General features: G+C 36.4%; 7 protein-coding genes across 10 annotated transcripts; 6 read left to right on the top strand and 1 right to left on the bottom strand.

Moving 5' to 3' along the window:
• Nucleotides 1–41: 41 nt before the first annotated feature.
• LOC106369082 (transcription factor MYB1R1-like) lies at nucleotides 42–1,646 on the bottom strand. Its single transcript, XM_048741598.1, has 3 exons — nucleotides 1,293–1,646; nucleotides 997–1,205; nucleotides 42–778 (listed from the first exon to the last, which is right to left on the bottom strand). Exons 1-3 carry the CDS (start codon nucleotides 1,543–1,545, stop codon nucleotides 428–430), a joined length of 813 nt encoding a protein of 270 aa, XP_048597555.1. The 5' UTR covers nucleotides 1,546–1,646; the 3' UTR covers nucleotides 42–427.
• A 3,399-nt stretch (nucleotides 1,647–5,045) lies between these two features.
• On the top strand, nucleotides 5,046–5,591 carry LOC106365345. The gene has a single exon (XM_013804792.3). The coding sequence runs from the start codon at nucleotides 5,152–5,154 to the stop codon at nucleotides 5,404–5,406; it is 255 nt and encodes an 84-aa protein (XP_013660246.2). The 5' UTR covers nucleotides 5,046–5,151; the 3' UTR covers nucleotides 5,407–5,591.
• A 557-nt stretch (nucleotides 5,592–6,148) lies between these two features.
• On the top strand, nucleotides 6,149–8,212 carry LOC106369083 (DNA cross-link repair 1A protein-like). The gene is made up of 2 exons (XM_013809187.3): nucleotides 6,149–6,856; nucleotides 6,934–8,212. Exons 1-2 carry the CDS (start codon nucleotides 6,164–6,166, stop codon nucleotides 8,020–8,022), a joined length of 1,782 nt encoding a protein of 593 aa, XP_013664641.3. The 5' UTR covers nucleotides 6,149–6,163; the 3' UTR covers nucleotides 8,023–8,212.
• Nucleotides 8,213–8,319: 107 nt separating this feature from the next.
• On the top strand, nucleotides 8,320–14,053 carry LOC106369084 (protein MICRORCHIDIA 6). 3 transcript variants are annotated; one of them, XM_022691371.2, is made up of 20 exons: nucleotides 8,320–8,575; nucleotides 8,760–9,050; nucleotides 9,192–9,266; nucleotides 9,361–9,395; nucleotides 9,580–9,658; nucleotides 9,762–9,851; nucleotides 9,955–10,030; nucleotides 10,168–10,246; nucleotides 10,320–10,448; nucleotides 10,825–10,923; nucleotides 11,019–11,105; nucleotides 11,326–11,472; nucleotides 11,572–11,664; nucleotides 11,971–12,022; nucleotides 12,126–12,237; nucleotides 12,458–12,675; nucleotides 12,899–13,008; nucleotides 13,240–13,310; nucleotides 13,388–13,430; nucleotides 13,747–14,053. In XM_022691371.2, exons 2-20 carry the CDS (start codon nucleotides 8,771–8,773, stop codon nucleotides 13,861–13,863), a joined length of 1,992 nt encoding a protein of 663 aa, XP_022547092.1. In that variant the 5' UTR covers nucleotides 8,320–8,575; nucleotides 8,760–8,770; the 3' UTR covers nucleotides 13,864–14,053. The 3 variants fall into 3 exon arrangements, with proteins under 3 accessions (XP_022547092.1, XP_022547093.1, XP_013664642.1); XM_022691372.2 differs by having other exon boundaries at nucleotides 8,332–8,575; nucleotides 11,389–11,472; nucleotides 13,231–13,310; XM_013809188.3 differs by having other exon boundaries at nucleotides 8,333–8,575; nucleotides 13,231–13,310.
• Nucleotides 14,054–14,713: 660 nt separating this feature from the next.
• On the top strand, nucleotides 14,714–18,545 carry LOC106369085. Its single transcript, XM_013809189.3, has 13 exons — nucleotides 14,714–15,243; nucleotides 15,383–15,535; nucleotides 15,827–16,039; nucleotides 16,142–16,231; nucleotides 16,310–16,426; nucleotides 16,506–16,775; nucleotides 16,855–17,011; nucleotides 17,084–17,161; nucleotides 17,246–17,346; nucleotides 17,422–17,592; nucleotides 17,672–17,746; nucleotides 17,815–17,925; nucleotides 18,023–18,545. The coding sequence occupies exons 1-13, from the start codon at nucleotides 14,848–14,850 to the stop codon at nucleotides 18,353–18,355; spliced, it is 2,265 nt and encodes a 754-aa protein (XP_013664643.2). The 5' UTR covers nucleotides 14,714–14,847; the 3' UTR covers nucleotides 18,356–18,545.
• Nucleotides 18,546–18,726: 181 nt separating this feature from the next.
• Nucleotides 18,727–21,088, top strand: LOC106365346 (protein LAZY 3). Of its 2 annotated transcripts, XM_013804793.3 has the most exons (6): nucleotides 18,727–18,881; nucleotides 18,968–19,028; nucleotides 19,105–19,400; nucleotides 19,473–19,614; nucleotides 19,881–19,943; nucleotides 20,080–21,088. In XM_013804793.3, the coding sequence occupies exons 1-5, from the start codon at nucleotides 18,876–18,878 to the stop codon at nucleotides 19,898–19,900; spliced, it is 525 nt and encodes a 174-aa protein (XP_013660247.1). In that variant the 5' UTR covers nucleotides 18,727–18,875; the 3' UTR covers nucleotides 19,901–19,943; nucleotides 20,080–21,088. The 2 variants fall into 2 exon arrangements, with proteins under 2 accessions (XP_013660247.1, XP_022547584.1); XM_022691863.2 differs by lacking the exon at nucleotides 19,881–19,943.
• A 21-nt stretch (nucleotides 21,089–21,109) lies between these two features.
• On the top strand, nucleotides 21,110–22,057 carry LOC106365347 (sm-like protein LSM1A). The gene is made up of 5 exons (XM_013804794.3): nucleotides 21,110–21,262; nucleotides 21,354–21,422; nucleotides 21,502–21,617; nucleotides 21,709–21,771; nucleotides 21,859–22,057. Exons 1-5 carry the CDS (start codon nucleotides 21,202–21,204, stop codon nucleotides 21,934–21,936), a joined length of 387 nt encoding a protein of 128 aa, XP_013660248.1. The 5' UTR covers nucleotides 21,110–21,201; the 3' UTR covers nucleotides 21,937–22,057.
• The last annotated feature ends 803 nt before the right edge of the window (nucleotides 22,058–22,860 follow it).

The following is a 22,860-nucleotide window of genomic DNA, read 5'->3' as shown; positions in this document are numbered from 1 at the left end:
TCCATTTAAAAAGTACTTATGTAATTACTTACACCTAAATATCATCTAGGAAACTGGCAGGATTACATTATTTATGGCATTAAAAGTAATGCGACGAACCACATACATACATTTTTAGCTTATGCCCAAAAGATAAGATATAGAAAAAAGGCCCCATTGAGAATGGGGCACATGACAATCACGACTTGTTTTAGCTTACCACAAAACAAAACACAGAGGACAGAGTTTTTTACAAACAATAAACACACACAGTTCGTCCATGTTTCTTTTTATCCCCTGATTATTCTTTTTCAGACAAGAATACATAACAGTTTTTGACATAGTAACATCAAAAACAAGACTAAGGGTTTAGACCTAGTATGTACTACTAGAACAGAGAAACAAAAGAAAGAAGCAAGGTCTTAAAGATTCACCTTGCTTTTTAAGTCTAAGCAACTCTAATGGTGTTGCTATTGCTATCTCCATCGCTGAAGCTTGGCATCATCGTGAAAGCCGAACGTCTCGAGTTGGATGGTTCGTTGAGGTTAAAGGACAAAGACAGGTTGAGAGAAACCGGAGCAGCATCTGTGTTTAGATTGAAAGCAGGATTTGCTTGGAAGGTTACTGGAACCGGATGGACACGATTTGAGGATAAATCGTTGGGATGAAATGTCTGTGGTGCATTCTCCTCAGTTCTTGTCGGAAAAACTTGCATAACTTGATGTCCAGAGCTGATGTTAGTTTCAGGCAGTGATGAGTTTTCCTGAGCATGATCTTGCTCCATGTGCATTCCTATGACCTGTAAAAAACAAATCAGGCCTAACTGTAACACACTTGCATGATATTTGTAAAACTCAATTATTTGAATCTATCCACTTTCTAGAACAGCCTAAGACATTTATTCCCAATATATGACACTTCATTTTTTATCTTTTAGTCCTAAAGAAGAAATACTAAAAAAAAAAAGCAAATTCTTTCTCAAAAAAAAAAACAGAGAACCTATAGGAATGGCTTTACCGTCTCGGTTGTGATATCGAAAAGGCTAGATCTTCGTCGGCGACGGTTGAGATTGGTTCTCCGGAGGAAGTACTTCTGAGCGTGGCTAGCAACTTGAGTAGGCGTCCTGGTCTTGACAAAGTCTCTCGATATCCCTTTCCAACCTCCTTTCCCTACTCTCTGCAGACCAAGCAAGAACCTCTTGTGCTCACTCTCCGTCCACGCTACTCCTGTTTTCATCCACACACAATCATCAACAAGCCATAGAGATTAAAACGATGCCATAGCTAAAACAACAACCATCAGAGAAAAGGTACCTCGTTTCCTCTCGCGATTCCCGACGGTGGAGGGTGTAATCTGGACGGCGTCATTGGCGGAGGCGTAACCTGCGGCGGTTATCGCATCCGGTTCGTTCTCTTCCTCCGGTGAAGACTTGTCGTAGTCAGACAGATTGTTTAGACTCACGCACTTTCTCATCGGATCAACGACGACTCTGACTCCGAACAACATGATCTCTCCCTTCCCGGCGGCACCGCCTCCGGTTTCTGATGAGCTACTGACGGCGGCCATTTTAGTGATTTTCCGGTTATGCCCTTGCGTCTGTTTTGGATTTTTGTTAACCCTTTCAATCGCTTAGAACGGTGGAGAGTGAGTGGATCTGAGCTCTTTCTTCTGTTTATTTTTATAAACGTCCACATGACACGTGGCTTAGCTCTGAAACGAATTCTTTTTATTACAGTGTTCAGTTCTGTAGTTACGGTAATAAGACACGTGCCTGGTTTGTGATTTGTACTCGTTCATTTTTTAGAAAAAAATTCTATACTTCTGAACTTTTGATATATTTCTTAAACAATTAATTGTAAACTTCAAAAAAACTAACCGTATTTTTTTAATTTGTATTGATTAAGATATAGATAATTACAAGGAATTTATGCATTTATACTTTTTATTAATATGTATTAAATTTTTTAAGATATGTGTTATTTTGAAACAAAAAGAGTTGTGTTTACTGTTTAGTATAGTAATGTAGTGTTTAGTATTAGAAGAATCTGGTCAACTGATCAGTTCCATTCACAATTACATTCAAGCTGATTACCTTTAGAACCATCCTTTTAAGTTAACTTTTGCTTGTGTGATTTGTTGCCTTGAAAAACTCAAATCCTTAAGAGGATTACTTCGTGTTAATTTCATCCTCATGTCTCAAAATCTAACGAAAGCCTCCAACGCTTTTATTGAAATATTGTCCTGATGAATATTGAAAATTTTATGCAACATTTTAGTTATGGTTAGTTAAAAAAAAACAATTTTTTGGTCAGAATTAAATGATTGATGAACGAATGAAACGAATATATATAAAAAAATAATCAAAAGAATATTCCAAACCGTGGCATCAAATATTTTGATGAAGTCATGCGGCCAATGGATGAACATGATAGCTTCATATGATTTAACATGTATGATTTTCTTGTTTGCCCATCAATTGCCTTTGCCCTTTAGGTTTAACTTTCTTTTACAAGTTACAAGTTGTCTTTTAAAACACCGTATGTAATGCTGATTTGAGGAATGATCAAAATATGATCAAGTTATCCCAGTTATATATGGATTCACACGTTCGAATTAACTATGATTGTCGACTAACTAAAGAATTTAAAATATTTCTTGAGGACCAAATTTCTGAACTATACCTTAATTATAAATAAAAAAAAACTGCATCCAAACTGAAGTTTTACTACATTCTTTAAAAAAAACGAGGAAAGATCTGGACTCCCACAATTTGGAGAATGTTGATGCTGAATAGGTGTTGGCTTTTAACCTTTTGTTAACGTATAATAGAATACAATTTTCATAGGAATTATTGTACTCGTTACTCGTAGTCGACGTTGATAAGTTGGTTTTATATATTTTTTTTTTGACTGATTGGTTTTATATTCTTACCTGTTAATAAGACTTCAAAATGTTTGGAGTCAGTGGCAGATCCAGAGATTTATTTTACCGGTGTCACATATATATAACTTTCTAAAATAAAAAATCATATAATTGTCAATGGAGACTTGAACAGTACTGGTTTATGGAGTGTCAAAGGGTACAAAATAACCATTTCTTCTACAGATTATTTTGTAAATTCTGTGTAAATTTATTAATTTGACTATTTTAAGGGTGTCAATTGACCCTCCTTGGACCTCAGTAGGTCCGTCACTGATTGGACTCGTTAACTCTTTCTCAACAAAAAAATGTCGGAGTCTCTAATGATGCATGGAAGAATTATATGTGGTGTAACACAAGGTTTTCTTGAAAACCAATTTTGTACTTTTCATTATCTTTGTCTCATTTTTTCTGTTTTACTGATTAGTAAATTGTTATAATGATTTTTCCGGCAATTAGTATTCTAAAAAAATTAGGAAAAATATATAGAGATTTTTGTTAAAAGATATAATTAGATAAAGAGTTAACTTCTTTTCTAGTGGTTTCACTTAAAACGTGGTGTCATGATCATCCAATTCAAGTTTAAGCATGGGGTTCAATAACATGCATATTAAACTATATAAATAACGATATAAATAAGTCTCCTAGTTACTAATCAAAGATTATATTTCTCGTGGAAAAAGAAAAGGAAAAGCACAAGTATTGGCCAGGAATGAAAGCCACTATTACTTTATTAGTTGCATACGAAGATGAAGTTAAAAGAATGGTTTAAAGCCACTTAAAAAGGAGGCTTTTCTTCTTTTAGTGTTCGCTTTAGCCAATTTGGATGAGTTCGCGACTTTCCCTAATTTAGAGTTTTAGAAAAGCGTGGATCATGACAATATGACAACAATGACCAATGTTCTCTAGGTAGTGCTTACACACCCGTCTAGATACTAATCTTCTAAAAATACGTAATTATTGTCTAGCTATTTTTTGAATATTGACAAAAACATTGCCAACTGCGATTTTCCTGAAGTGGAGTCATTGACATCATCCAAAACCGAAGCAAGGAAGAAGGAAGAGAAAGTGAATGATTTGGAGCTATCTACGTCTGTGTCGCCTTTCAAGAAACTGTGTGTCCAGTTCACACTCAATAGAAAGCGTAAGGAAGCGGTAGCAGTAGCAGAAACGATGAGAGCAGAAACACGAGACAAAAGACTAAAGAGAAAGACAACGGTTACTTAGATTTATACCGTCATCTCGAAGTGTTGCACAGGTCGCTCGTCAGGTTAGTAAACCTAAACTAAGTAAATATCCATTGTTTGGTTAAGGATAATTTTTGGTTTCTAGTCAACTGACCATGTGGTGTTATCACCATTCTGTATAAAATTGTCTTAAAATTTTGTGGGATAAATACTCAAAAATTCTGAGCATTTTTCTTGTTTCTTTGTTGGCATATAGCTTTTACCATTCTCAGAGAATAAATTATTGCAGCAGAAGCAGAGTGATGAGGATCCTTGATTCACAAGTACTCTTTGAAGGTCCCCGCTATCATCAAATTGCATTGATCCATGTGGAAAAAGAAAGGTTGATTAGAGAAATTAGCTGAAGTAGTAAGATTGATAACATATATATAAACACATTGTCAACTTATGGGCCAATGGAAAAATATAATTTTGGTCGTAGTTTAGCTTCCTCGACGCACTTGTTTTTTTTTCAGTTGATCTCTCTCTATCGAAAGAAATTGGATGCCATTTCGTCTTGAACATAGAAGAAAAAAGCAAAATTTCCTGAATTTTGTAAATTCATGTTAGATAAGTCAAATCATTGACAATCGAGGGTCTTGCTTTAGGAGAATTTGAAGAAGCTTCCTCAACGCGTACATGATTCTACAATAAATGTACGAGTTAGACTAGTAGTTTCCACGAGAGATTCTTTACATTAGAATAATGTTAAACCTTCCAGCTAAGGTTCCAGAATTTGTTGACGGTTAGAAAGGAAATAAAATTTTGACCAAAAAAAAGAAAGAAAGGAAATAAATTAAAAAGGAAGCAAATCAAAAGAAGTCTTGTTCTTCAAGAACACAAGGTTTGACCACAGAGACACGGTCTTTTAACGTAAGAGATGACGAGTTGTGTGTATGTATATATAAACACGTCAAAGAAAACGAGATGCAATCACAAAACAAACTTGAAATCAAATTTTCAGTTTGATTACATACAAAAAAGAAAATCATTTCTGATTGAAATATTTTTTTAAATAGGATATATAATGAACGGAACATCGTGGGCTGACCAGTGGGACAACTCTGCCAAAGGAGGCCGCATAGGTGGCAGTGCCGTTAGCGGAGGAGGAGGTGGAGCTCCGTCTACCTCGAAAACGGCTAAGTACAAGGAGAACCTAGGACAAGGGCTAGACAAGACAAAATCTCTAGCTTCTTCTGGTTTTAAGAAGCTGAAGAGAGGCTCTGCCATTGGTTTCCGTTGGGTGAAAGACAAGTATCACAAAACCACAAACAAACATTAAACATCTATTTTATATTTACTTTGACCAGTAATATATTTGATGTATAATTTTAGCTTATTTGATTTTAATGTTTTATACTTTTATGCTATTGGGCGAAGACATCTATTATATATTCATTGGGTTGTCGAGTGTATTAGTTGTGAAACTTTGTATTCATGTCCTTAAATTAAATTGATTTCTGAGAATTTTGCTCATGAGAGACGAGTAGTCTCACCCATTGTCCTTTTGCCATTTTTTTTTAACAACTGATTATATTAAAAATTAAAAATCTAATGAATTAAAATGATTACAATCGGAGAAAATTTTGAAGGTAAAATGAAAAGCGAAAATAACTAAAACATGACAAAAGAAAAAAATGGCTAAGAAAATAAGAAATCCATAGAAAAACTTTACTTGTAACCATTTAACCTGGATTCAAAAGAAGGCGCTGAAGTCGAAATCAATGTTGAAGTGCCCAATCAATTAGTTTTGAGAACAGGTAAAAACTGTCTCCGGAGATGCTTCAATCTCCCATTGTCCCTTTGCCATAAAATTATTTTGGTACTTTTAGATATTAATTACCTTTATATTTTATAAAAATTAATATATATATTATTAAGAAGCCAAAATAAATAAATAAAGAACATGATATTAACATAGTTGAAATATTTTTGTGGCGAATTTCTTCTCAAAATAACACAATAATCTTACTCTTTACATTTTTACCAAAAAAAACACAATAATCTTACACTAATTAAATTGAATGTAAAAAAATTAAATGTTAATTTTAGGAAAAGTCAAATCTCCCTCGCTTTTGTTCTCCTCTGTGCCATTTCAATCCCTAATCAACCGACCAAAAACCGCCGTCACTTCTAATCATCAGCGAACCAGAAACCCTAAATCACCACCTACCTCCGTCGCCCTTGACGGCGACGAGGAGGAGAAGAAGAAGATGTCGATAGAGATGCCAAGAGGTCTACCCTTCTCCGTCGACACTTTCGGACCCAACACGACCACGAAGAGGATGAAGCGACATCATTTCCTGACTCACGCTCACAAAGACCACACCGTCGGGATTTCACCCTCTAACGCCGTCTTCCCAATCTACTCCACTTCCCTCACCATCTCTCTCCTCCTCCAACGCCACCCTCAGCTCGACGAGTCTTTCTTCGTGAGGATTGAGATAGGGCAAACAGTGATCGTTGATGATCCTGACGGAGGTTTCAAGGTCACCGCTTTCGATGCCAATCATTGTCCTGGAGCGGTCATGTTCTTGTTCGAAGGGAGTTTCGGTAACATACTCCACACTGGTGATTGTAGGCTGACACGTGACTGTATACATAACCTCCCTGAGAAGTATGTAGGAAGAGAAGGCAAGGCACCAAAGTGCTGTCTTGATTACATCTTCTTGGATTGCACATTTGGGAAGTCCTCTCAGAGGTTTCCGACCAAGCACTCAGCAATCAGACAGGTGATTTTGTCTGCAATCATAATTATGTGTAAAGTTTCTTCATTTTTTTTTATTGGAACTTTTGGTTTATGAATCAGATCATCAATTGTATATGGAACCACCCTGATGCACCGGTTGTGTATCTTGCTTGTGACATGTTGGGCCAAGAGGAGATTCTATTTGAGGTTTCGAGAACCTTTGGATCCAAGATTTACGTCGACAAGGCTACAAACTTGGAGTGTTTCAGATCGTTAATGGTTATAGCTCCTGAGGTTGTCTCTGAAGATCCTTCTTCCAGGTTTCACATACTCAGTGGGTTCCCTAGACTCTACGAAAGAGCAAGCGTTAAACTCGCTGAGGCGAGGTCGAAACGTGAGAGCGAACCTCTTATCATCCGCCCTTCAGCTCAGTGGTATGTTTGTGACGATGATGAAGATGATTATTCCCAGAGTGTGAGCCAAGTTCAAAAGCAGAGGAAGGTTAGGTTTAATGAAGCTGTGAAGGATGAGTTTGGTGTTTGGCATGTGTGTTACTCAATGCATTCATCGCGAGAAGAGTTGGAATCAGCTATGAGAGTTTTGTCTCCGAGATGGGTTGTGTCAACGGTTCCTTCTTGTAGAGCAATGGAGCTGGACTATGTTAAGAAGAACTGTTTCATCAGTCGGTTTTCTTCTGATGATCCTTTCTGGAAGCTTCTAGACATCGACATGGAAGTTTCTTCAGGTGCTGTAACTGATACTCAGACAGTAACTCTTAGTTGCCGTCTCGTGAGTGATGTGGATTGTACAAATACCAAGATGGAACCAGTGATTGAAGCCTCTACCGTAAAGAAGCAGCTTCTGAGTTTGTCCCCTGAGAAAAATATCCTTCCTGTAACTCTGTTTGGGAGAGCAAGGCTAAGCTCTCAGGTATCTGATCAACTACATGAGAGAAAAGTTATACACAGTGCATGTTTAGAGAAGCTAAATCTTGAGGAAGCAGCTGAATATGATACCAAACAAGAAACAGTGGAGGAGGTATCTTATAGAAGCTTTTCTTCTGCGTCTTCAAAGGAGAGTCGCAGAGATCTAAGTGGTGAATTGAGAAAGCTGTACAGATCAATGAATGCACCTGTGCCTCGGCCGTTACCATCATTGACGGAGCTTATGAACGCTAGAAAACGCTCTCGGAAAAGCTTCATGTTATAATGGGTTCGAAATTAATGGGCCCAAATGGGCCGTGTTATGAACTTAATGTGGTGATTCATATATGTAACCAAAAGAAAAAAGTGGAAGACACGTGTCTTCAACTGTTCATACGAATCAGTTACTTCTCTTTTATTTTTTTTTGATCAACAATCAGTTACTTCTCTGCTTTTACTAATTAACCTTTCGTTTACTGTGAGTAACATATAAAAATTAACTAATGTAATAAATAACAGTCGTTCAAAAAAAAAAAATGTATTAAATAACTAGCTGGGTCCCACATGGTTTGTTCACCATCTTCAACACTTTTCTCCTTCGCCGAAAAAGCCCAAACAAACCCTTTCCTCTCCGAATCCTTTCTCTCCACTCCTCGACTCTCTGGTTCTAGAAGAGGTGCTAAGTTCGAAACGACGGCGAAGTGTAAGCAAGCCCTAAGATAACCGTCGATTTCCATCGTTGTTTGACTACCTTCTTCTTCTTCTTCTTCGCTCGTCGCACATTGTGGACGGACGCAAATGGAAAGTTAACAGTCGATTTGCATGAAAGTTATTGTCAGGTAAACTCTAAGATCCTTCGAAGATCTCTCTCTCTCACTCTCACGCTCACTCAGCCTTTGTGGTTTCGTATTCCCCTAAAATTTCAATTTCTAGGTCTTCTTCTTCACAAAATTGATTTTACACGGATTCTAGAATATGTGATTTGTGATATTTATCTCTGAAATTACTTTGTTATCCTTGCAGATAAATAAAAAATGAGCTACAACGCAAGTATAAACGTCTCTCACGATGCTCTGGTTGTTAAACCGGAGCACCGTTATGGTTCCAAAGGGCTTGTTTTACCTCAAGACTCTGAAGAAAATAGAGGATCGTTGGGTGCGCAGAGTAGCACTAGTGTTGTTGATCAGGTCCGGACTCCACCTGAAGATGCTGGTGTTACTTCTTCATCCACCATATGCCCAGCCCCGGTTTGTAGGCAGTTCTGGAAAGCTGGAAGCTACAGTGATGAACTGAGTTCAAAGTCTCAGCAGCCAAGTATGCAATGTTGTTGCTTCTAATCACTTATCGTTTTACTCTTATGCTTGGTTGAGTTGGTCTTTAATATTCTATAGAGGTTATATAATGTTTTGAGTGTAAGCGTTTTTTTGCTTATTGTTGTTGACATGTGTTTCACAGCTGGGAAAAACTATCTTCATGTGCACCCTATGTTCCTGCACTCCAATGCTACTTCACATAAATGGGCTTTTGGTGGTATGCAATCGTGATTTTCCCTACTTTTTGTATGTGGCTAGCAAACATTGTTCAAGCGTTTTAACAGGAATTTTCTGGTTCTCTCTATTTGCAGCTGTTGCGGAACTGCTTGACAATGCTGTTGATGAGGTGCGTCCTTTCTCGTGATGTACTTAGAGCTTTAATCTGACTACCTGCTTGTTCATTACTTGAATATTCGTCACAGACAACTTGTCCTTTCCGACTATTGTTTTATTGAGGTGTTAGTATCTTGAAAGTTTTGAATGACAAGTGATTAATATGTTTTGTGCTCTGTATCTTCATCACCCTACAGATCCAAAATGGGGCCACCTTTGTCATTGTAGATAAAACCACTAATCCAAAGGATGGTACAACAGCTTTGCTAGTTCAAGGTATTTTAGTATGGTATCTTTTTGGGTTTAAGTTCTGTGCCATTTCACACAGAGAGCATGCAAAATGTAGACTTTTCTAATTATCTTTTAATTAAAATTTCAGATGATGGTGGTGGGATGGATCCTCAGGCAATGAGGCATTGCATGGGTTTTGGATTCTCAGATAAGAAATCGGATTCAGCCATTGGAAGATGTATGAATCTTTCTCTTCGTTTTCACATATCTCTATATATGATTTTGCAGTAGAAATCTTTGGGTATGATTCTGTATCTCGGTTCTTCATTATGATTCTTTAGATGGAAATGGTTTCAAGACAAGCACAATGAGACTTGGAGCAGATGTCATTGTTTTCAGCCGCCATTATAAAAACCAGTGAGTGGCCATTGTTTGTTAATCTATGTGCTGATGTTCTAACATTTTTCATCCAATTATTTATCTTTTGGGGGATTATTGAAATACTAATTATGAGTGTATAAAGATGCTGATTGTTTTCTTTTCCATGTGACTAGAACATGGACACAAAGTATTGGGCTCCTTTCATATACGTACCTAACACGTACCGGCCATGATAGAATAGTTGTTCCCATTGTGAGTCTCATTCTCTCACATTTAAATGTACCTGGTTTATGTTATCTAACCGTGTAACCTTATAAATATTCAGTTGGATTACGAGTACAAGGCATCAACTAGTCAATTTGTGACATTGCAAGACAGAGAGCATTTTATATCCAATCTCTCCATTCTACTAGAATGGTCTCCATTTTCTACAGAGGCAGAACTTCTACAGCAGGCAAGGCCAACTTTCTTTTAAATTTTTATGCATTCAACCCATATTGTTTACAGTCTCCATATCTATTGGTTACTAGGTCAAATATTGGAATTTTACGAGTGTGATATTTCCCTGGTATGATACTATGCATAAAAGCTTTTGATGAGCTTTAAATTCCATATATAGTTTCATGATCTTAACAATGAAGCCATCCACGATTGCTTACCATTCCCATAATTCCATTTTCTTGGATGTTAGTAGTAGTTTATATCTATGCCCACTTATTGTTGGCCTATTTTTTGTTTGTCGCCTGCATCAAAGGAAAATTTTTCTTTATCTGATATTTACCACGTTTCTCTTTTCGTTGACAATTTGTTTGTTTTTCCCCGTGTGGCAGTTTGACAACGTTGGATCACATGGGACAAAGGTTATTATCTATAATTTGTGGCTCAACAGCGATGCTAAACTGGAATTAGACTTTGACTCGGATGCTGAGGTTGATATTATTTATCTTTCTTGTTTATGCTCTTCTTTTCCTTTCCAAGTATTATCATTTAATTGAGATCTTGTTCTGTTCCTTGATTTTTACAGGATATTCTCATTGAAGGAAACATAAAGAAAACTGGATGTAAGATTATGAATGATCATATTGCAACCCGGTTTTCCTACTCTCTTCGTGTAAGCTCCTATTTCTTTTGGTCAGTAATGTTGAGAACTGTTTATGGCATACACTTTAATATTGAACCATACATGTATGCGTGAACGTACTCATGATTACTCGTGTGAAATATTTAATACACATAGACTAGATAAAGGGCTGCAGACAACTGTATATCCGTTTACACTTGTGCAACTGTGTTTATACTTTATACCTCCCGCTGCTGCCACCTTGTTGCAGGTTTACCTATCTATATTGTACTTGCGGATTCCTGAAACTTTCAAGATTCTGTTGCGTGGTAAGGTTGTCGAGCATCATAACGTTGCCGATGATCTCAAGCATCAGCAGTACATCTTGTATAAACCTCAGGCTGCTGGACATGAAGAGGTGCGCAAAATTTCAGAGGGGCGTTTATTTTCTTCTTTTAGAGCTTCTTAGTTATTTCCCCCGTTTTTATTATGACTCAAATCTCGGGTAAATGAGCAGGCTGAAGTTGTAACGACAATTGGATTTCTGAAAGAAGCTCCCAAAGTAAACCTTTGTGGGTTCTGCGTTTATCACAAAAACCGCTTAATAATGGTAAGTTTTGGAATGTTAAATATGTTAGTTCACACATTCACTAGAAAAGGATTTATATACCGGGTTGGTATTAAATATGTCGTTGCATCCTTGTTTGTACGGATGTGCCTTATATAGGCTTCTCTACACTGATACTGGCATGCATATAAGTTTTTAATTTATATAATTTGCTTCATTTCAAAATTTGCCACATATTTTTTTTCCCCTAAAACTACACAGCATCTAGTCAAGTTTCTAACACAAATTGCATTCATACTCTTGTATGTTATCGTGATCTTGTGTGATTTTATTTTTGGCTCCTTTCAGCCATTTTGGCAGGTCGTGAGCTACTCAAACAGTAGAGGAAGAGGAGTTGTTGGTAAGAAGCTGAAAAATGATTCAATTAATAAAACAATACTTTTCTATTGATTTGGTTGTTTTCAGCTCAGATCTCTCTGATGGTACAATAATGTGTGCTGCAGGTGCTCTAGAAGCTAATTTTGTTGAGCCAACCCACAACAAGCAGGATTTTGAGAAAACCGTCCTTCTTCAGAAACTTGAAAAGCGTTTAAAGGAAATGACAGTGGAGTATTGGTAATCTCCTAAGCCTTTATCTTTTTGGTGGCTGTTATGTTTCTACCTTAATCTATTCGATCGCCAAAAGTAGATAATATTACAGTTTCGATTTCTTGTTCGCTTGCTTGAGCATGGGGTTTCAGTCCTCCGTTTTGCCTTTTCTCCAATACCTCTGGGTTGGCTTGTATCGCTTCCCATTGTTTCTTTACCCTTTCGAATGATTGTACTTCTTTTATAGGAACTGCCATTCTGTGTTGATTGGGTATCGAGATCTTAAGAAGCGTCGTCCTACGGCACCTCAAAATCTTCAACCTGGTGGTAGGACAAATGTCAACATGTTCCAGAATAATTCTGCTGGAGATAGTGGCAGACAAACAATAAATCCTCCTCCAGGCTTCCCAGGAGTTTTTCATAATGCAAATTTGGCATCTCTTCCTAGAGTTTCATCTGAGCCAGGTAAAATGCTACTAAAGAGTTAGAATAGAAGAACACAATACACAATATCTTTCTGGAAAACTGTAACTCTTTTAAGACAGTGATTACGAGTGCTCTTGCTATTATTATGATTAATTTCACATGTTCATTTGTTGGACGTCGTTTTCTACTCTATATATCACGTTCCAGCACTCCTGAAATCTCTCTCTGATGCTGACACGTGATGTTTGCATTATTGTTGCAGTGGTGTTGGAGAAGAGGAAAGAGCATCCTGATCTTGTTGCAAGTGCAGCGTCAAAAAGAAAAGTGGGAAATGATGGCTTCTCTGTCCCAGGGCATATTCGGGTTGAACAGGTACCTCAAAACATATGTTTTCTTCTCTTTAATTTTCTGGTGAACATGTTTAATCCCATGACTATTATTGCTAACTAGAGTTAAATATGAGCACTTCCTTTATGTGTTATATAGCTCACGCAAATGTGCCCACATAGAAACAGGATAGTAACTTTAGTTTGTAACCACTTGTGCTCATATTCCGTTTTCTCTAACTTCATTCGTTTGGCACACTCTCTGAAGTTTGTTCAGGGATCAGCAACTCGGTCACAAGATAGTGAAACTACCAAGTTGATGGACGAGAACAAGAAGCTCCGAGCAAAGTAAGTTGAATTATGTAATATATATTGTCAATTTATCAGCCTTTGTTAGACATTTATTATAGATATCTTGTACGCAGATGTTTGGACCACAAGGTGCGAAGTCAAAACCTTGAAATCAAGGTACTTCTTTCTGACATTAATTTCTCTTATCTGCATCTACTTGTTTCTTTCATTTACTTCGTTGGTTTTGACTTACCCTTGTTCCTGCCAAATCGCAACCAACTTTAAAAGGAATATTAAATATCTAGCGTGTCCTTGAGTCTTGTTGTACTCTGTTATTGAACTATTTAATTATTGGTTAGCAAGTTGCTTAGTAATGGCAGTTACATCCATCGGTGGCCTATGTCGACATAAAAGCCTCCATATTCTGCTGAATAGATTGTTAACTTGATTTTATTGTGATAGAAATTTGGTTTTTCTTTTTATGAATGCGCAGGCCATGAATCTGAGGAGTGAGGTGGAGAAGGTTAAAAGTGAGTATGAAAGGTTAATGGAAGAGCTACAAGCTCTGGGTACGGTGAAGGAGGAACGCAGCAGAAATGTAAATACGTAGGAGAAAGCTTCTCTGCACTTACAAACACACTTTTTTGGCTGATCATATGATGATATCCATCTTCTAGGTTAAAAGCTCCGTAGTTTATCTACCAAGGATAGCCTAGGTTGTGAAAACAAACTGGATTCATGTCTGTGAAATTAAAATTATCCTTTTGTCTAATGAAATCAGAAAAGTTATTGAAACAACATATCCACAAAATTTCGGCAGAAAAAAAAAAGCTTAATATTACCTACAAAGAATACCGTTCGTATCATTTGACATTTACACCGAACGCGAAATTAGTATCTGTGAAAATGTGAATTTAGTACTATGTATACAGCTATGCAATCATCAGAATAAGTAGTACCTTATGTCTTCTGTAATTGTATTTACAAACTTCAAATGTGTAATCCGGACAATGATTAATCATAACTCCACATTAACTATTTTTATCATCTTACTCAGATAGATAAAGTCTTGATTATTTAGAATTCAGACCATATTTACAAAAAATACTATATCAGGAAACCATCCAGCCAATGAAAACCAATGACTCTACCAAATAGCCAAGGGCTAGTCACGTGAGAGCGCACAAGTATCCATGAGCTTTTACCGTTGTAGAACGTTAAAGGCAAGAATCGAATGCTTCAACTAATCCGGTTAGAATGGGTCCACTGCCACGTGGACAGAAACGATTCGTCCGCGCGAATTTGTAAATCCCGTTCACAAAAATGAATACGAATGTAGCTGATTGCTCTCACCTTGTCGACATACTCAACTACCTCTCAACCGTTGGATCTTGATCGCGCCCAAAAATAAAAAGGGTATTTTAGTAAATATAAATAAAATCCATTTAGTGAACATGTATGTATGCGCTGGAAAAGACACAACTCCGAAGTGATCTCGCTGTCTGAAAAAAGCAGCCGAAATCGATTCAGCTCAACGACTCGAAAGAGAAGAGAACCCCGACACAACGTTTCTTTCGCCGTCTGAATCGGAGAGATGGCGGAGGATTTCGCAAGAGCGGTGGACGACGGGCTTAAACTAGCCAAACGGATATACTTCGGACACGACCGAGCAGTCGCCGCGCCGAGGCTAACGGCGCCGATGGAGAGATCGTCCACGTCGCAGGCTCACCTTCCTTCTGCGCCGATGGTTTACGCCGTTATACCCGACCCGGGAATCGTGGATAACCCGGACCTACCTAGCTACCAGCCTCACGTGCACGGCAGGTGCGACCCACCTGCTCTGATCCCTCTCCAGATGAACGCGATCGAGCTCCACGTGGATTGCTATCTCGACACGGCTCTCGTCACCGCCACCGGATCGTGGCGTGTCCACTGCGTCATGGGAAGCAAAAAATGTGATTGCCGTATCGCTATTCCTATAGGAGACCAGGTTCGTTTTTTTATTTTCCCTCTCGTTATGAAATTAGTTCACTGTTATTAGAGTTTCGTTACATAATTTCTATGAATCAGACTTGTTTTATTGATCGTGTACTCTTTGATGAATCTCATAATACTGTACGGCTAAACAGGGTTCAATTCTAGGTGTTGAGGTTGAGATTCCTAGAAAATCTTACACAACGCAACTGATCACAGCACAAGATGGTACGGAACTGGAGAAAACGGCACAACCTCAAAGTGGTGGCTTCTTGAAACCAAACATATTCACTCTTACAGTACCACAGGTGATATGTGGACCTTTGATATTTTTTTAAATTTTATCTTGGGATGTTATGAAGCTGTTACTAAAATATGTTCATAATCAAATTATTGATAGGGGTAAGTTTACAATAGGGATATACAACTTTTATTTTAGGTAATTCTCAAGATTTGAGAAATGCTAATGGTAAAATGAAACCAAGTTTTAGTTTTATACACTGCATTTGCATTAGCTGAAAAAAATATGAATATTTATATAATCTTTTGGTTTACTTTTTTTTTTTTTATCTCTATATATTTTTGTTTGTTGTTTACAGGTTGATGGAGGCACCAACCTCTCTATCAAGATGACTTGGTCCCAGAAGCTAACGTATAACGAAGGCCAGTTTTTTCTGGACATTCCATTCAACTTCCCTGAGTATGTGACGCCTGCGGTTAAGAAAATCTCCAAGAGAGAAAAGATTTACTTGAGTGTTAACGCCGGTACTGGAACAGAAGTTCTCTGCAAAGGATGCAGTCATCCACTTAAGGTGTAGTTTCATTATATCTTTCTAAAGAAGCTCCATGATGTTGCAAAGTTGTGTCTCTTCTTTATATCCTAAATCTTTCATTGTTATATTCATGTGTTGCAGGAAAAAATGAGGAACGCAGGGAAGTTAAGGTTTGCATATGAAGCAGATGTTTTGAAGTGGTCGAACACAGATTTTAGCTTCTCTTACACGGTATGTATGAACTCTCAATGCCGCATTAGGCCCTAGACTTCTGCATTGGGCTTATCTCTTTTGTTTTAAATTTGGTAGGTCTCTTCAAGTAATATAGTTGGTGGACTGTTCCTTCAATCTGCGTCTGTTCAAGATGTTGATCAGAGAGATATCTTCTCTTTCTATCTTTTCCCAGGAAAGCAGCAAAGTACTAAGGTTTGGTTTTGTACCTTTTTGCTACCTTAAATGGTATTTGCAGTTTATTCTTAAGTTTCTTTTTTTTTGTCTACTTAAGTCAGCTAAGCGGGAGGTAGTGTTTATTGTTGATATAAGCAAAAGCATGGCTGGGAAACCTCTAGAGGATGTAAAGAACGCGATATCTACAGCTCTATCTAAGCTCAATCCTGAAGATTCCTTCAATATCATCACTTTCAGTGATGATACTTCTCTGTTTTCGACATCGATGGAGGCGGTTACTTCAGATGCTGTTGAAAGAGGTATCGAGTGGATGAACAAGAGCTTTGTTGTCGCAGATGGTACCAACATGCTCCCTCCCCTAGAGAAGGTCTTTCCACCACTCACTTGTAGCTTAAAGAAAAAAGCTTAATACTTTAGTGATTAATAGCTCCCTCAATACTTATCAGGCTGTGGAAATGCTTTCGAATACTCGCGGCTCCGTTCCTATGATCTTCTTCCTAACAGATGGTTCTGTTGAAGATGAGAGACACATTTGTAATGTAATGAAGAAACGTCTTGCTAATGCTGGTTCAGTGTGGCCACGGATACACACTTTTGGGTTAGGTAAAAACTCTTTTCTCCAAGGTTTTTTTTTGGATTTATCTTTTTTATTGACCTCTTCATGTGTGAACTTAGGTGTGTTCTGTAATCACTACTTCCTTCAAATGCTTGCTAATATATCCAGGGGACAGCATGAATCAGTTTATAATACAGGTAATACTTGGACTGAGTCCATATGGTGAATGAAATGAAAAAATAAAATTATAGTTTTCTTAAACATTTTATTATTATTTGTAGATCACATTGAGGAACGGTTAGACAAGTTGTTTATAAGGGCCTTATCCACTGTTCTTTTGAATATAACAATTGAGCCTCTGCAGAATCTTGATGAAGTTGAGGTGAGTCTTTAAGCTAAGATCCATTGCTTATCTTTTCTGGCAAATCTGAAAGTGTTTACCTGTGACTACTAATAGGTGTACCCTTCAAACATTCCTGATCTGACTTCGTCAAGTCCATTGATGGTGTATGGGAGATACCGAGGAAAGTTTCCTGAGAGTGTGAAAGCAAATGGTCTGCTTGGAGATTTGAGCAGCTTTTCTGTAGACTTGACTGTACAAAGTGCAAAAGACATGCCTCTTGATAAAGTAAAGATCATCCATCACCTTCCTTTCATAATTATTCCCTAGGGTGCTTCCTTCTAAAGTGTTTAACAAACTGTTTCAGGTGTTTGCTAAAAATGTGATTGACTTGCTTACTGCTGAGGCTTGGTTCTCTGAAGACAACCAGCCAAAAGAAAAGGTTCTTTTACAATAAACTTCCTCTATTTTGCCATCTTCCTCATTCTGTTTGATCTTTTGTCTTCTCAGATTACTAGACTAAGCATCCAAACTGGTGTACCATCTGAGTACACTCGAATGATCCAATTGGAGAACACAGAAGAAGCATCTAAACCCATCAACACTGGTGGAAAGAAAAAGGTATATATATATATATATATATTACATATCTAGAAGTTATGAACAAAAAGATACTTGTCTGAACTTATTATATTATATTCACCAAATATTTCAACAGACTGAAACCAACGGAGAGAAACAGAAGGTGATATCAAGAACCATCCCACTACAAAACTTTGGGATAGGCTTTGGTGATACAACAGCTACCAAAGAGAATGTTCCACCAGGATTTGGAGAAGCGAGAGCACCTGATGCTGCTGAGAAGTTCGTCAAGGCTGCCTCCAGCTGCTGCGTCTCCTTGTGCAACAAATGTTGCTGCATGTGCTGTGTCCAGTGCTGCACTAAGCTCAATGACCAATGTGTCATTGTCTTCACGCAGCTCTTCACAGCGATTGCTTGCATTGCCTGCTTTGAATGTTGCTCACATGTATGCTGTGGTGGAGACGACTAGTTATAATAAAAAAATATGATTTTGAATTTCGAGTGTAAAGCTTTATGAAGCTTCAGTAAGTTTGTACATTTTACTCTATACGGCTTGGTGAAATATAAAAGTTTTACTTGTATAGTTGCTTTCAGGGGAGAAAAGTGTAAAAGAACAGACAAATCCATGTGTTTTCATTCAACTTGTTACTTGATCTTGATCTTTTAAACCATATTTTATATTATAAAGAATGAGATTTTGGTGAACCAACATTCAACAAAGTCCACAAAGATGGGATCATGCTAGAAGAAATGGTGACTTTGAAGTTGTAAGAAAACTGGTTTCGAGGGGTTTATAGAAACTTGAACCCAACTGGCTTTTTGCTGGCTTCAGGGATTTGTGTTTACTGTGTCTTTAAAAACATGGGACCACTATGATCATCTCTTATCTTCTAAAGCTAATTACTATTCAAGGAGTTCAAAGATCATCGACATAAAAAGAAAATTTCTTGGACACATACACATGTGCTTATTTATATATCTCTTGAAACATGAAGGTTTGTTTTCATATTTGTCTGAAGTAACTCAACATTTGTGTTGTGTTTATCTTTATTTGATTATGTAAAATTTTATTTGGATATAGATTTTTAGTTGGGTTCAAAGAAGACTTAGTGGAAAGAAGCATGAGTCAGCTTCAGATTCTTGTAAGTGAAAATATTATTATACTAAGAATATTTGCATAGAGCACTGATCTGTTTGATGATGTATATATATATATAGCTCAAGAATCATCAGGGCTTGCTTTGAGTAAAGATCTCCAAAGTTGGCCTCAAGATGAAGAAACCTTCTTAGCCATTGGAACACTTGGAAACAATATCATCTCCAAGGAAGAGGAGGAAGAAGACACAGATTCTAGCAAAGATCTCACTGCCACTAATACAGATGTTAGTATTGGAAAGAAGAAGTCGATCTCTTTTCTTCTCAAGAAGATGTTTGTTTGCACAAGTGGCTTCAAAACTCCACCTCCTCTTCTTGATTTGTCTAGAGATTCATTGCCTAATACAAGAATGGAAAAGGTACTACATATCTATTAAATAGATGTTCAAATTATTCAGACACGTTTTTCTATATTTTGTGTTTGTGTGCAGATGCTAAGGACAATACTCAACAAGAAGATACATCCACAACGTTCAAATGCTATAGCAAAGAAGTATTTGGAGAATCATAAGATTATAGATGAAGCTCGTTCAAGTGTCGACGTCAAGAAATGGGTCAAGACAGATTCTGAATGTGAGATATTTTTCTAATATTTATAAGTATTTATCTCATCATATAGTTAATGTATTTAACCAAGTCATATGGCTGTCTTTATTGCAGTATTTAGTTAGATCAAAAGAATATAATAAACATCAGAAGGACATATTATTTTTTTTAACTACCAGAAGGACAGATTAAAATGCATAAAGATGAAGAGTGTAAGATTTTAAAAATAGAAAAATTATAGAACAATAATAATGGTATAGGGAAGTTTAATTCAATTTCTTTGATGATTACAGATATTGTCTTGGAGATGTAGATATCAACCAATAAGCTATAAATGGATCTGATTGATTTTCATGGTAATAATAGAATAGAAAGACAACCAATATATTTTCTTATTAATATTTGCTTATTTTTTCTTTTAAAATATGAAAATAGGAAAAACATAGTATATGATTTGAGATTTTTTTTTTAAAAAAAATCTCTATGTTTCAGGAATCAAATGAGTGGCGTAAGCTCAAGTGTTATCAAGACATGAAGAATAAACATGAAGATGATGGGGCATGAAATATCTTTTGATAATTACAGTTTACTGTATATTTATTTGTCTATTCAATTTTCTGTTTTTCTTGTTCCTCATCTTTTTTCAGATTTAAATGTGGTGAATAAATCTGTTTGCTCCTGTGTACTGTTGTAACTACAAATATTCTTCTTAGATAAATAATCTTTATCATCGAGGAACGATTAGGAAACTTGTTTACAAGGGATTAATACACTGTTTTTTTTTAATATAACAATTGAGCCTCTGCAGAATTTGTGTGAAAATTGTTTAGAAAATTGAGTGACTGCAATTTGAGTTATGAGTGTTAATCTGTTCATGAAACTGAAATGTAAATTTAGTTACAGTATAAAGATTTAAATTAAGAATATTTGTGACTACAATTTGTTAATTTATAGAGTTATTAATCGAATTTTTTTTATTTAGATATTAATTTTTAATATTTTTATTGAAATAAAAAAATATTTCATTTACGATATTATGTACTTGGTTAAATTTTATAAATTTAAACTTTATCTATTTTTATTATATTATTTGTTATATTTTATATATGTTGAATACATATTGTAGAATACACATTCACCTTTAATATATAGTTTAACAAAATGAAAAATAGAAATAGAGATGAAATTTATTTTGAATAAAAATAAAAAAAAATGTTTTATATATATATATATTTATTTAAAATTTATATCTATTAATTATTATTATTTATTAATTTATAATTTTTGTGGGACTATATATTTATCTAAGAATTTTGTAAATATTATTATTTTGGTATCTTTTGAATTATATTATACTTTACACTAATTCAACTTAAGATTGGAAAATTTTATTAATTTATCTTATTTGTTAATTTAGAGTTTTTAATGTTCAATTCGTATAATTTGAAGGAACCCCAAGATGCACAAGTAAAAACAAATGGGTCAGTTTGTAATAGTTATGTAGTTTTGGGTATGTATTATAAGTATTTTTGATCAAACAAGATCTAAAAGGCAAACTGAAAAGTCAAAAAGGCAAAAAGAGATAGAAGAAGAGTTGAGTTGCAGAGAGTTTCAATGTCTTGGGCTGCTCCTGATGATATCTTCTTCTCCACTTCTCTCGCCGCCTACTTAGACAGTAACTCTCTCTATCTCTCTATCTCTCTACCTTTACCGATGATATCATCGTATAAAACAAGAAAATGTTGATTCTAATGTCTTTTTTGTAGAGAAGCTTCTTGTCTTGCTTCGTGATGGTCGGAAACTGATGGGTCTACTTCGGTCCTTTGATCAATTTGGTACCTTTGTTGTTTTTATTTCTCTGTTGTTTACTGAAAGTCGAAATATTCTCTGAAGATGTTTTTGTTATTTGTGAAGCAAATGCTGTTATAGAAGAAGCTTATGAAAGAGTCATCGTGGGTGATCTCTACTGTGATATTCCCTTAGGTCTTTACATAATCCGTGGAGAGAATGTTGTCTTGATTGGTGAACTGGTAAAAGCTTTTTCTATAAACAAATAAACAAACCAGTTTCTCTTGCATTTTAAATGACAACTGAATCAGTTTTTTTTTGGGGGGCTCTTAGGACGTTGAAAAGGAAGAGCTTCCTGCTCAAATGGTCCAAGTCTCAGAAGCAGAGATCAAAAGGGTTAGTGCAATATCTCTTGCGTCAATGTTTGTTTGGTGGTTTTTAGATTCTACGACTCCTCAAATTACATTCTTCTGTGTAAATTAGGCTCAGAAAGCAGAGAAAGAAGAAATGCTACTGAAGGGTTTGATGCGGAAAAGAATGGAGTTCCTTGATCTCGATTAGATGGTTTTTTTCCTGTATTGCATTTCTGTATAATGTTAGTTGATGTGCGTGTGTGTGTGTGTGTGTGTTCTAAACACAACTTTCTTTTCTCTTCACTCAATGAAAAAAATAACTTAGCATAGCCCAATGGTTTACAAAATCAATGTTCTAAACACAAATGGTTTATTCAAAAGTGGAAGATAATGAATAGCTTATATACACTTCAAGTCATACATCTCACTATCATTATTACAGCAACTCAAAATACTAGAGAATCTAAAAGGATCATGCAGATTGATTGTCTAAAGGCGTTTTCAAAACGCAGAGCTACCACTCCTTTTGGCCTGCCACACAATCTGGCTCCATCAGAAGTTTTCCTTCCAATTTGTACTACTAGTAACCAGAATGCGCCATAGCAAGAAATGGTTTTGTTTTTACCTCTTGTATGCGTTTCTTCAGATCAAAAGCATCTTTGACTCTGATGAACTTGGAGATACGTCCACTTGGGATCAGGTTTTGCAAATCCAGTCCGGAGTCGGTTCTGTCGATAAGCAGTTGTAGGCATATTCATCCATGAAGTACTGAACAAGAGTATACAAACAGAATAACCAACACCCTCAAAGTTTCTAGCTTCCATGGCAACCTCAAAAGTGTATAGATTTCAATGAGTGTTAAACGAAGACATTTACCTCAACAAGAGCAGCTTCTTTCCTGGAGAAAGAGCCAACAGTGGAAGGAGACACACCAGCATCTCTTGAACCAGCCATCATTGTGTTTGCCAAGTAATCTCATAGTTCGCTCTGTAATCAGGTAAAGAGTTTTCTTGTCTCTCACGTTTCACTGCATAAAATAGAAAAAGTTTTCATGTGTTTTAAGCAGTGCTGGTGTATCAATCGGAAGTGCAATGTCCGGTGGAATATCGAAGTCAAGTAATCCCACGGCCGT

Source organism: Brassica napus, chromosome A9 (assembly GCF_020379485.1).
Source record: "Brassica napus cultivar Da-Ae chromosome A9, Da-Ae, whole genome shotgun sequence".
NCBI lineage: Eukaryota > Viridiplantae > Streptophyta > Magnoliopsida > Brassicales > Brassicaceae > Brassica > Brassica napus.
The sequence above is the reverse complement of the archived record's forward strand: the minus strand, read 5'-3'. Positions and strand labels throughout refer to the sequence as shown.